This window comes from Puma concolor, chromosome B2 (genome assembly GCF_028749965.1).
Source record: "Puma concolor isolate L17-30 chromosome B2, mPumCon1.1.hap2, whole genome shotgun sequence".
NCBI classification, from domain to species: Eukaryota; Metazoa; Chordata; class Mammalia; order Carnivora; family Felidae; genus Puma; species Puma concolor.
The window spans coordinates 132,522,376-132,535,945 of NC_141671.1; the positions used below are offsets into that span (position 1 = coordinate 132,522,376).

General features: G+C 38.3%; 1 protein-coding gene across 1 annotated transcript in view; it reads left to right on the top strand.

Annotated features, from left to right (window-relative positions):
- UTRN (utrophin) overlaps positions 1 to 13,570 on the top strand; it is a 469,064-nt gene that overhangs the window by 438,323 nt on the left and 17,171 nt on the right. The window contains 3 exon segments of the mRNA XM_086708068.1: positions 5,250 to 5,288; positions 5,514 to 5,579; positions 6,656 to 6,721. Coding sequence (XP_086564194.1) covers positions 5,250 to 5,288; positions 5,514 to 5,579; positions 6,656 to 6,721 — 171 coding nt within the window.

Here is a 13,570-nt window from a genome sequence, read left to right on the forward strand (position 1 = left end):
CTCAACCAACTGAGCCACCCAGGTGTCCCTATTTTACATGTTTTTAATGTAAATATATTAATAATATTGAGTCTCTTGCTTTTGATATACCTGTGCTAAAATCACATCAAAATCTTACATTTCTAATTTATTTTCTCTTGAGCATGAAGACAGTAAAACAAGATAGCTGTATACGGTACATAGACAAAATTTCTTTGAAGTATGTAATTCAATTTTATAAGCATGAATGAAACAAAGTCTCAAGGTAGCAAAATTACTATGGCATTATAAGGAAGAGTAGCAATTGATAGCCTGAAATGAAAAGAAAAATAATTTTTAAAACAAGCCAGAAGAAATGCAAGAAGTAATTTTAAATTACTAAACAATTATATATCAAGATCAAAATAGGTCTGATTTTAAATTTTTGAATCATATTTTATTTTGTTTTATTTTAAGAAAGAGAGCATGTGTGGAGGGGAGGGGCAGAGCAGGGGGGAGAGAGAGAAAGAGAGCGAGGGAGAACGAGAGCGAGTGAGCGAGAGAGAGAGAGAGAGAGAGAGAGAGAGAGAGAGAGAGAATGAAAATCCCAAGCAGGCTCCATGCCCAGTGCAGAGTCTGACCTGGGGCTCAATCTCACGACTGCGAGATCATGCCTGAACTGAAATCAAGGGTCTGCCGTATAATTGATTGAGCCACCCAGGTGCCCCTGAATCACTTTTTAAAATATCAGCATAAACATGACTTCCGTGGCAATTTTCTTACACTCCAATCTTGGGAAAAATGAACTTTTATTGCTAGTCATTAGTAAAGTGCCTAGTCATAAAAATAGTGATGTTCTAGTTACAGAAAGATGCCCTCTCAAAATGCCTATAGAAAAGAAACTCAGAAGTGTGAAGTTTTCTACATTATACAGTAGAAAAAAATATATAATAAGAAGTATTAAAAAGTGTGTTGAGTGCAATTTTTGTGCAATCAGTCTTTCTTTCTTTAACCTTTAAAACCCACTGTTCATTTTATTGTGTATCTGAGAGATAAGCAGAGAGCAGTAATAGTCTAGTATTAGGACAATCCATGTCTCAAAGATTTCAAAGTAGAGGACAGGCTATTTGGCCTGGATTTTTTTCCATATAAAGCTTTGTAGAACACTGGCTTTGCTGCATTTTTGTATAAATGTATGTTGTGGGTTTTTTTGTTAATTTGTGGAACTTCTAAGAAGCAAAAGAAAGACCACAGCCAAAGCACAGTAGATATTTCATCGCTCCGTAGGTACTGTTATGGGTGCACAACTGTATATGTTGATAGATCCAAAAATAGCACATACGCATTTAAAGCATACAAAATATTTCAAATTTTTTGACAACTTTGATATCAAACTGTGTACAATTAAAATATTATGCCTCCCAGTTATTTTTTTCACAGTACATTTTAGAACAAATTTTGTTGAAGCAATCTCAGTTTAAAGAGAGCTATTCATCTGCTTAAAATCCATAAGGAAAAGTAGATTTTTGGTTCTCTCTTTGTTTTGTGGGTCCGTATTTGTCCTTTTCTTTGAAAGGTTTTATGTTATTACATTCTTATTTGTTTTACTATGTAATACACAGTTTAACTGTGCTGAACACCCCATGATAAAGGCACAATTTTACTTCCCTTGGTATCAGATCTAATTAACCTTCGCAGTAATGCCTGAAGCATAGAATTATCACATAGCTTTTTTTTTTTTATAGGATAATTTGATAAGTTTGAACTAGTGATGTGCCTTTCACTCTTATGATAAACCATTGGTATTTTGTGTCCCAATATCTACATCCTTCATATGAATCATGCAGGTCGATTCATCTTTTTTTTTTAATTCCTTTTAAGCATTTTTGATAACTTTTCTTTTAATGTCAAAATAATCATTGACATCAATCATTCTATTCTGAGTGACTCAGTTAAAGTAAAAAAGAACAGAAAAACGTGCCAAATAATTTTGTGCTATGATTTTTGGCTGTAATTCTGAAAATGCTTCATTTCATCTATCATGAATTTACCAGCATTTTCAGAGAGAGGAAAACAAGAGAAAGAAAGGAAAGAGTATAAGATTAAATCAGATGTCACAAGATTCTTTTTGAAAAAGATTTATGAGATACTGGATAGAGTGGGCAGGTTTTCTTTTTTAAATCATAGAACGTGTTTTTGGAGTTGGTATAGTTCATTTTTCTGCTGAGCCCTTTCTAGTACAGGGCCACTTAATCTTCTGGTGTAACAATTTATGTGAGTGGGTAGTAAAGTTTGATTTCATTTATTCTCCTATTTGTGGGAGAACATTGGAGAAAAACCAGCCAAGTGGTAAATGTGTTAAAGTTATTTATGAAGCTGATTGGAATTTTCTCTTGCTTCTTTCTTTTTCATCCCTGCAAAATGTAGTGTCTTATCCTATCCAGTAATGAGATATGCGTGCATGGAGGGTACTTAGGGGAAAAATGAGTTACTACTAAAAGAAGGTAAACAAACTCATGCTTAGGTTTATTCAGTTAATTTTGTAACTATGTGTGCAAGAATTTTCAAAAAATAAGTCAACATAAATGAGTAAAACTTGATTAAAGAGTTACCATTGAGGGGCACCTAGTTGGCTCAGTTGGTTAAGTGTCCGACTCACAATTTCGGCTCAGGTAATGATCTCATGGTTTCGTGAGTTCAAGCCCCACGTCGGGCTCTGTGCACTGACCCTAGGAGCCTGCTTGGGATTCTCTGTCTCCCTCTCCCTGTGCCCCTCCCTCACTTATGCTCTCTCTGTCTCTGTCAAAATATATAAACTTTAAAAAAAGGTTTAAAAAAAGTTAGAAAAATTTGCCATTGAACATAAACCTAAGAAACAAGCTAAAATAGTGACAAAAATAATTTGAGAATTTTGAGAGATTATTTTTGGCTAAAAGGTAGGTTGGTTTCCTTAAAGATTAAAGAAGTAAAATAGACACTTCTGCCTGATGTTGGTTAAAGTGGAATAAATGAGTTTCATTGTTCTTTTGAGTTCTTACTGTAGCAAGAACCAACTCGTAGTCAAGTGTAACTATGGTTGTGGAGCACTGGATTGGAGGAGGTGACAGCTAACCTGAGACCTGGAAGATTAACAGAGCTAGACCTGCAGTGTTTGGTGTGGATGACGAAAGGGAGAGTTTCTAGGCAAGGGAAGTATCTTCAAAAGCCCAGAGACAAGATCATTCTGGAAACTAGGGTGGGAAGCTGGGAAGAGTAGCAAGAAATAAGAGAGGAGAGAAAAGCAGGACCTACCTAATCAGGGGCCTTGTAAATCATGCCAAGGTGTTTGGGTTTTATCGTGAAAGACATAGGGAGCCATGGAGGGTTTATATGTGAGAGCACCCTGGGACCCCACTTACTCTGGAGCAAATGGATCAAAGAAGGCAAAAGACGGGAAGCCTAAGGCATTAAAAGAATCGTTAAGTTTTTCAAGGAAAGTCTGGATCGTATTTCATGTTATATTAAGTATATTTAGTAAAGAGTCTGATTCTTTGCATATTAGTGTGTGATTAACCAAAACACCCTATTCAGCCACCACTCTGGAAAGGAGGGATAGGCTACATTATTAATTGTGGACTAACACATAGATCGGTCTTATTTTGAACCCTCTTAAATTATAGACTCTATAACTATGCTGCAGTGAGGATATTGCCTTGTTTTTGTCTCCCAGAATTAAATGAGAAGATGTATCACTTAACCTTTCTTTCTCTACAAATCAAAACACTTTGAAGTCAATGAAGCCTTCAGTTTGACTTTGTTAATCTTTATTTCTTTTCTTAGACATGTTCTCAATATATAAAAAACTTACTTTTGATAACTTCTTTGGTTCAGCCTTCTACCTCTGCCATTCTTATCGTAGTTCAATGAATCATTTTTGTGCTGACTGCATTAACTTCACAAGAACTAGTCATGTGGTTTCACAGAGCTTTTCCAGCTTCAATTAAGATCAGAAATACATATTTCTCTCATGCTTAAAGTTCACTGCAAATGTTGTAGTACACTTGAGTTTCAGAAATGCTCTCTCGAGGAGTTATTATTTTTTGGAAAGTTTATAGTAAATCATTCACGTAACATTTAACATCCGTATCTATGGAATAACACTGTGTTGTTTCATTGTTGTTTTAACTATCTTACATGTGGATGATTAAGTCTATTTACAGATATTCTGACAGACACGGCCTGGATAAATGCCTGTTTTTGAAAGGAGGTCCAAATAGTCTTAGTTTTTCATCCCAGTAAGATGCCCTTCATCTCTTAGTCTTTGCTATTCAAACATCAACTTGTGCTTCCAGCAGGAGATAATGAGATCATTAACTTTTTCTTAAGTTTGTATGTATAATAGAAATAGAATCAAGTAGATCTAGAATGATTTAAACTTTCCTCCTTTGTTTCAATCAACATGAGCTCTTGCAGGAGACTTATTTAATTAAATAGAGAACTCATTTCCTTTAGACTTTTAAAATTCCCATATTCATCAGTAGCTCTCCTAGGGTCCCCCAGGGTCAGGAGTGGTACTGAATGATCAAGCTCCAGAGTCAGGCCTGACTCAAGCCGAACACATTTCCTGATATTATCAGTTTCAGAGATTCAACTTCCGGAAAGAATTTTGTGTGAAGAAAGCGTATCACCATCCAGTTGCTTTCAGCCTTATTGATAATGTAAAAATTTGGGGCTGGGTATAGGGGAGAGGATCTAGGTAACATCTTCTTTCAGTGTCTCTGTGAGTTGTGATACTCTGTGTACACGTGGATTCGGATTTTTACATTGAAAACTGGACAAAGAATCAGAACAATCTCATTTTACTGCAACGCTGCCATCAGTGGATAATATAGTCTTTGGAATTTAACTTTATCTTTCTGACCAAGTTTCTTCTCCGGGAAGAACAAAAATCTGATTGCATCATCCCTTGGTATATTATGGAGCATTATGTTTAAACTTATTGCATGAGCATTTTTGTTTCTTTTTTTTCCAATAAGACCATTTCAAGATGTGTTTGCTGTCCTGTAACAAACATCCTGTAATATTTGTGAAAAGCTCCCGCAGGCACTTGAATACACAGCATCTTCTCCAGAACAAACAGGGACTTTGTGTTACTTTTGATTTCTCCCCACCCCCGGTGCACCTCGGGGCGACCAAACGTGAGAGTAGAAGGCAGTTGAGAATGCCTTCTCCCCCAGCCTCCCGCTGCTCTTGTCTGAAATCGCTCTCGAGTGCTAGTTCTGTGACTTCTGTTTCCCTCTCCCCCTCTGCAGTCCTGTGACACTCATCAGCATGTGGCCAGAGCACTATGAGTGAGTATTCACAGCTCCGTCTGCAGGAGCCGGCACTCTGATCGGTGTCATTAGCAGGGGGGTGATTATGAAACTCGTGAACTAAGAGAATAGTCTACCTCCTGGGTAACAATCCTCATGGTTTGTTTGCATGGCAAATTCAGTGTTTAACCAAGCTAACATTCCTAATGGCAACATCTGTCAATATTGGGACATAAAACTGTTTCTTTGCTTTTTCTTTTATAGCCCCTCACAGTCTCCTCAGCTGTTTCATGATGACACCCATTCCAGAATAGAACAGTATGCCACACGGTAAGAGACTTTGATGGGAGCCCTCTGCTGCGCTGCCGCCCAGAACGTATCTATTTCTGTATGAATCCTGTAGCATTAACATGCCTTGATTTAAGGGATGTTTTGTGAGAGTCGTGATTCCATTATATTTGGAATCTGGGCTCTCATCTTTCCATGTTGCAGTTTGCACTTTACCAAATACCTGCAATACATTCTGTGAAGAGTAAATCTCCATGGGATGTGATTATTGAGCTCATGAGAATCCAAACACCATACAAAACAGGATTTAGATAGTGTAACCTAGTTTAATGAATGAGAGTCGGAATTGAAAGTGTTCTCAGGAGATGGTGCACATGTGACTTACCATATGTAATTAAATTTATGCTAATGCTTTATTATAGAGGTTTATTTTAGAGTCCTTAAACAATATAAAGTATCGTCTGGTCTTGATGGCATGCATAAACTTTCATAAACGAAGGGTATAGTAACTATCTCTGGTGCTAGCAAGTAGCTATGCCTAAAGAGGTTAGTTTAAGCATCATATAAATAGTAACATTCAAACTGGGTCTCAGCCAGACAGAATTTCTGGGAAAAGGCAGGCTTAGATTAATGGAAAAATGTACTCAAAAGCATTGAGCTGGGAAAGAACATGGCTTGTTTAAAGAACTGCAAATAAAGGAATGAGGAGTAAAGGAATAGAAGCTCAAGTCAGATAAAGAAGGCCCACTTGCTAAGGAGTGGGGCTATATCTTTAGTAAAAGGGGGGTCATGGAGAGTCTTTAGGCAGGAGAGGAGCATAATCAGATTTCTGAGAATGAAAACCAAACTGGAGGGTCTGGGAAATAAGTTAGGAGCCTAGGTCCCTTAAGAGTCTATATAACATGGTAAAAGATGGAGGCCGACAAGTCTAAAGACAGTGGTGGTAGAAAGGTAACTCAAGATGAGGTATTATTTTAAATTTCCAATCTTGTTAGGAGATTTGGACCTTTTCCTATTTTGTCAGAATCACGACAGTTTGAGAAAAACAGAGAATGGACCTCCAACTGACCATGCCCCGTGTGGCCACACTGTCTAACCTCTTCCTTTTCATTCTTCAGCCTGGCCCAGATGGAAAGGACTAATGGGTCTTTCCTCACTGATAGCAGCTCTACCACAGGAAGTGTGTAAGTAAAACATGAAATTAGCACTGCCTGGGAAGGCTAGTTTCTGTGTCCTGGCTGTCGGAAGTAATCTTCACTGATTGTGGCTCTGAATTTTGATCCCAATCAAAATTGATAAGTGTGGTTACAAAAATGTCTACATAGATTTTTATGCTCTCAAGCCGTGATAACATAAGTTGGATATGTTTATTTATTTAGTTTCATGTAAGTTAATGAAAAAATCCTGTATTTATCAACTAATCTGCCTCAGGAAGATCGGATTGTTTTATGTATAAATACAGGTATAGATATTCATTCCATTTGTCAGATACTTCTTGTTGATAATTAACAGACGCATTTCCATAGAATAATGCCCTTCTGTAAAATCCTCTTTTGCTGACTCGCATTTTCTCCATCATCTCTGCCGTTTAACAACTATGACCCACACAAGTTTGGACATATAGTCCCCACTCTTCATTGAAAAATATTGTTTCTCTTGCCAATATTTTATTATCTTAGCAAGCAGGAAAAGCCTCGTTGACTTTAGAAAAATACTCTCAGAAAAATTTTCTAGGCAAATATTTTATCTCTGATTATCCTATTATTGTGTGTAATATTGTTTAGGACCTTCCCTTTTTCTTCCCCCTCCTCGGAATTAACATTTTTTTTTTCATTTTGAATGATATCTAAGAGATTTCAATAGTGTCACATTTACTTGACTTAGGCAGGTTCATTGTTTGGATCTGGTGGGAAGCTGTAGGTAGTCAGGAAAGTTACAGAACATAATACTCAGATGTCTTATACTAAAAAAGGCCATGGAGAGAGCCAAATTGAAATACTTTAAGCACTCTAATACAGAATAGCTTCCTACCAATATTTTTAAAAGTGTTTTACTATCATTAAGCTTATAAATAAAAATGTATGAGGTTTTTCAATTTTAAATTTCAAACATTAGCATGTTAATACTTTACAAGAATACAGTTGTGATTTGTGCATTATTATTCATGTACTATGAATATGAAACAATTCCCAAACCAAGATAATAGCATATTTATAATGCTTGTTTCATATTTAGCTACTAGTATGTATTTTATATAAAGCAGTTAGATATCTGGAGTATCCCCTAAATCAACATAATTTCTACAAGGTTCATAATAGCCAAAGAATTAGATGAAATAAAAAAAAATAGTAATAAAGACCAAAATAATTAAAACCAAATTTAAATTCTTTAAAATGTGTTTGTCATGCCCTCTGAACAGAGTAAAGGTAATGTTCAAATTTAGTACATCCTATCTTCAAATTAAAATAAACACTCTTTTTAAATGTATTACTGATGTCTGAGAAAAAACAATAATCAGATGACTACAAGCTGAATACATTTTAATATACCATCATTAGACATATTAACTCATCCATCTGTCCAACAAATGTTTCTTATATACCCACCATGCAGTTATGTGCTAGGGCCAGTTTTGAGATCTGATGGATACATTTTCAGGAAGTTTGTAGGCTGTTTGTTAAACAGAGCCATTACAGAAATTAATTTGTATACACTTACAATTAAATAAATTAGAGTCAAATGAAAATGAAGGTAATACTCAAAACTCATCATGCCTTAGTCTACCTCATTGTACTATTTCTGTGTTCTTGGGGTAATTAATTGTATTTGTCAGATGGTGTGCAACTGCGTGTCTTTTCCAGACTCTACATTCAGTAAAGTCATTAGTTTGAAATTGGCCTTGGTGAGAGTACTTAAACTGTAGAAATTGCAAAGGCTACAATTCAGTGCCTTTTTATTCATTAATTTTTTGGAAAGCTTGTTAAATGTTTATCAGCATGCCACTGCCATATACCCAGTACTGTAAAAGTCTATAGATGTAAATACTGTCTTCATGAGTCTTATGGGTTAGAGGAGAGATGATTAAGTGTTTCTACAGAGGAAGAGCATGGGAAGGGCATTTTTGGTAGAGAGAATAATGACCCCCAAAAGAAGTCTACATCCTAATCCCTGAAATTTAAGAAGGTGTCACTTTATATAGCAAGATGGAACTTGCACATGTGATTAAGTTAAGGATCTTGAGATGGGGAGATTATCCTAGATTTGGGTGGACCCCATATAATCCCATGAGTCCTTATAAGAAGTGGGGAGGGTCAGTTAGAGAAGGATATCGCCATGAAAGAAAGAGGTCAGATACAGGGAGATTTCCAGATGCTACGCCACTGGCTTTAAAGGTAGAGGAATGGGGGCACCTGGGTGGCTCAGTCGGTTGAGCGTCTGACTTTGGCTCAGGTCGTGATCTCTCTGTCCATGAGTTTGAGCCCCCTGTCGGGCTCTGTGCTGACAGCTCAGAGCCTGGAGCCTGTTTCAGATTCTGTGTCTCCCTCTCTCTCTGCCCCTCCCCCACTCATGCTCTGTCTCTGTCTCTGTCTCTCTCTCTCTGCAAAAACAAAAATAAAACTTAAAAAAAGAAAAGAAAAAATTTAAAGGTAGAGGAATGCAGGTGGCCTCTAGTTACTGGAAAAGGCAAGGAAACAAACTCTTCCTTAAATGTAATATTCAGTTAAGTTAACACTATAAGAACGTATCTATCAGCCACTAAAGTGAAATCTTTTTCCAGTTCCTGGTGCATTAGTATTTTCTTAGTGAATATGTTAGTAAATCTTATTTTGATCAGTCCGGGAAGCCCTTTGCCCTTTCACCATTTGAATTACTGAATATCCTGGGATTCTTTTCCTGCGACCATGGCAGTGACTCCTCTATTTGAGTAAGATTGCGAACAAGGACACCGAGTCATTGAAGTCCTGTGCTGGATCTGGAATCCAGTGGTGTGACGTGGGGTGGTCCACCATCCTCACTTAAATGTGTAATATTTACTTATTTAAGCATTTCCATGTAACCAGTACTATCGACTTGACAAAGTAAGTATTACACATGCTACAATAAATACCTTTTCTCCCAGTGGATAGAGCCTTCCAATGAAGATGCCTACCTTCTTTGGGCTGAGAGCACTCCTCAGAATTTGTGACGGAAGGGTTAGGACCCAAGCCCCACTATTTGCTTCTCTGACTGTCCTTCTGTGTTTCCTATCTAATCATGTAGCATCTTGGATCACGGGATATTAGGAAGAAACGTTTGCTGCTCTCAACAGGATGCCGTCATGCTGTTCCTTCTTTGGTCCCAGTGTATTTGTTTCTTATGGGACCTTCCTGCAGTGGCAGGAAGTATGTAGCACACCGTAACCCTGGCCTTTCCCTGGAAAATTCCTAAAGTCCAGCATTGACAGGGTCATGAAACAATCCTGAGACGATAGATGACAGTTTTCTGCACCACCTAACAGTGTCGCCAGCTTCTAAATGAGGGTTCGGTGGCTCCTCAAGGCAGCTCTTCTGTTTCGCTCTTAGGTCTGTCCTGAGGCAGCCAGCATCAGAATCTTAGCAATTTTCATTGTTGGGAAAAACTAAAAGCTAACTCAGAGTGCCTTAAGCAAAAAAAAAAAAAAAAAAAAAAAAAAAAAGATGGTATTAGTTAGCAAATTTCTACAATACGTATTGGAATGTTTCTCATTCTTGAATTCTCTACCTTTCCTCCAGGCCCTTTTGAGTGGAGGTTTCTGTCATTCCAGTCTAGGTCATAAAAATATTACTAGGTTTCCTTTGAATAACAACAGTGATGATACAAAACAACCACCATCTCTCCCTCCGTGCAGAGCGTGTTGAGCCAGACGCTGCACTAAGCACTTTGCCATCTTCACTTATTTAATCCTCACAGAACCTTTTGAGATGCTACTCGTGTTTCTGTGACCACCATTTTACGGCTGAATAAACTGAGGCCCTAAGAGTTTAAGGAGCTTGCCCAGGGTTTCATAGTCAGTAGTGGAGCTCAGATGCAGGCAGCCTGGCTCCCAGCACAGGCACTCCCGACCACCCCTGACCAGCTCACTGTGCCGTGGGGGAGGGTTTCCCAGATGGGAGAACTGTGGTGGGGGGTGGGGGAGCAGGTCAGGGCATCTTCATTCCCCCTGGAGGTCATCACATTCCTTGTCCTGCTCCTGCCCATTCTGCACGCACGCTTCTGCTTCACAGTCCAGACCTAACCAGGAGAGTTTTTAATTCAGCCCCTCCAAGACCCATCTCCTAAAGGTACTTTGGGATGGTCTCAGCCATAGGTGATAAAAGAGATCCCTGTGCTTTGAGGTGTGAATTTTGAGATTTGAACTTGGGATTGTAAGTTACCCAAGGTCCTTTTGTCATTTGTGTCTTGAAAAGCAGCCATCCTAACCTGTGGTTTGAGCCTTTTTCTGTCCCTCAAATTGGTCTGTGGAACCAATTCCCTGGCTCCCGACTGCGTTCATCTTCTGTGAAGCTGGTTAATGAGTTGTTGCACTCCCATGCATCTTGGACTTCTGCCTCCCCAGCCTACATGTTAATCAGTCTCCCAGCTCTTCCCTACATACACCCAATTCCCAATGCTCCCTTTCCTCCTGAAAATCTGGCTCTGGATAATATAAAAGGACATTAATTTTGAGGACATTAATTTTTAGGAGGAGTTAAGCATCCATGAGTCAAACAGAAAACAGGACCTAAGATAGTCCTAGGGCATCTCAGTGGCAGGTACTGAAGGATAGATCCCAAGGCCATTGCCATCAGGGTGTCTCTCCCCCCATCTGCTGCCTGCCCTTGAGTGACACTGTTTTATGTGGAAAGATCTAACTTGGGAGGCTGGTGTGGTTTGCACTGGCATTGCTGTTTGCACCTCTGAAGCCTGGAATGGAATAACCCTTGAAAGGAGGGAAATTACTGTTATTTTTATTTATGTCTTGCATTCTTTCAAAAGGTCATTGAATGAATCACACTTCTTTTGTCATCTGATATGTACTAATTTTGTAATCCAGATAGTATTTACTATGCACAACTTAAATATGGTATAAACAGAGTCCATTTGAGGGTATTTCAGTGGCGCAGATCTATATTTTTGCAACCTTTTCTATTTTAGCACTATTGACATTTAAAGGCCCTAATCTGGTACCTCACGTACTATCTGTACTTAAAGGGTATGCTCTTGGTTTTTACTATATATAATTAAGAGCTTGAATGTATTTATTTTTATATTTAACTTTTAGGTCTAATAATCTGTGAAAAACACTAAAGGCTAAAATTATGTGTTATATATAAATTATTTTTTTAAAGAAATTGCCTTAAACCCTTTTCAGATACCTTAATAAAAGAATGTAATGATAGTGGTGATGATGATAATTACAATAATATGTTAAACCCTATCAACTTCCCAGAAGAAATGAAGCTAGGCCAATGTTTACAACAAAATATATCTCAGATCTAATTGTGACTTGTTTGTGTGTTTATTTGTTTCACTGTGGATAGTCCCCAAATCCTTAAAGCAAAAATTTAGTTTGTGTTAATATTAAGCACTAAATATAGTCCCTGAGTCTGATGCTTACTGGCATGAATGTTCTAAGGGCATATATGGTGTGATGGTACCTTCCGACAAGAGAGGACCTCCGTGCTAGGATTCAGTCATATCATAGACCCACCAGGTAGCTTACGGGACCCAAGTTTTCCTTTAGCACTTCTTGTTCGTATTGTATATGTTTTTAACTTTAGTTTTAGTCCTTCATTTCCTTTTAGGTGCTTGTTCATAGGAATCATAAAATTGTTTTTGGGGGGCAGCAGGGATGGGGGTGTGCACGTCTGGGTGGCTCAGTCGGTTAAGCATCCAGCTTCGGCTCAAGGTCATGATCTCACAGTTCGTGAGTTCAAGCTCCGCATCGGATTCTATGCTGACAGCTCAGAGCCTGGAGCCTGTTTCAGATTCTGTGTCTCCCCCTCTCTCTGCCCCTCACCCGCTCGTACTCTGTCTCTCTGTTTCTCTCTTTAAAAAAAAATTTTTTTTTTAACCAATGTGAGAATCAGTTTACCTGTCATTGCAGTCCCTGAGATTAAGATCTGCTTTTGTTCTCTCTATTTTGCATTTTCCTTACTTGTGCTTTCTTTCTTCTGTTGTATGGACAAAGTGCTTTGCTGCACATTTGTGCTATCTGGCTGGTCATATCAATGGCTGGGTCAGGACTCTAGATATAGTTCCATAGTCTTTTGACATGGAATATTACAGAGAGTAGGAGGCTAAACCTTTTGCTTTTGTTTGCAAGATCTACTTTTTTGTTTTGATTTTTGGTTGATTGCTTGTGATGCTTTCTCTTTAAAATAGAGAAATTTTGGGGCGCCTGGGTGGCGCAGTCGGTTAAGCGTCCGACTTCAGCCAGGTCACGATCTCGCGGTCCGGGAGTTCGAGCCCCGCGTCGGGCTCTGGGCTGATGGCTCGGAGCCTGGAGCCTGTTTCCGATTCTGTGTCTCCCTCTCTCTCTGCCCCTCCCCCGTTCATGCTCTGTCTCTCTCTGTCCCAAAAAAAAAAATAAACGTTGAAAAAAAAATTTTTTTTTAAAAAAAATAAAATAGAGAAATTTCATGTTTCTCTTTTGTTATTATTTTTTGGGGTACTCAGGCTTTTTAGTTTTTTTGTTCTTTTTTTCTTTTTAGCCTGAGAAATATTTACAAAATGTTCAGTTACTCTCTTACTTTGCTATTACTTTATTTTATCTCCACTACGTCTTTATACTTTGTATTTTTCCTCTCTGTATATGCTCTCTCACTATGGATTCTCTCTCCTGAACCAGATAAAGTGCCTCCAAACACTGATGGTGATAAGGATCATTGTGTTTAAGTTTTGCCGTCCTTAGCTACTTGGTGTCACAGGGTGTTGATGCGTTAGCCTGATAGTCAACTTCTGTCCCTTCTGCCCCTTCATGATACAGTTAGGTTTAGAGCATTGGCCATATATTTCCCATGAGGAAGACACCT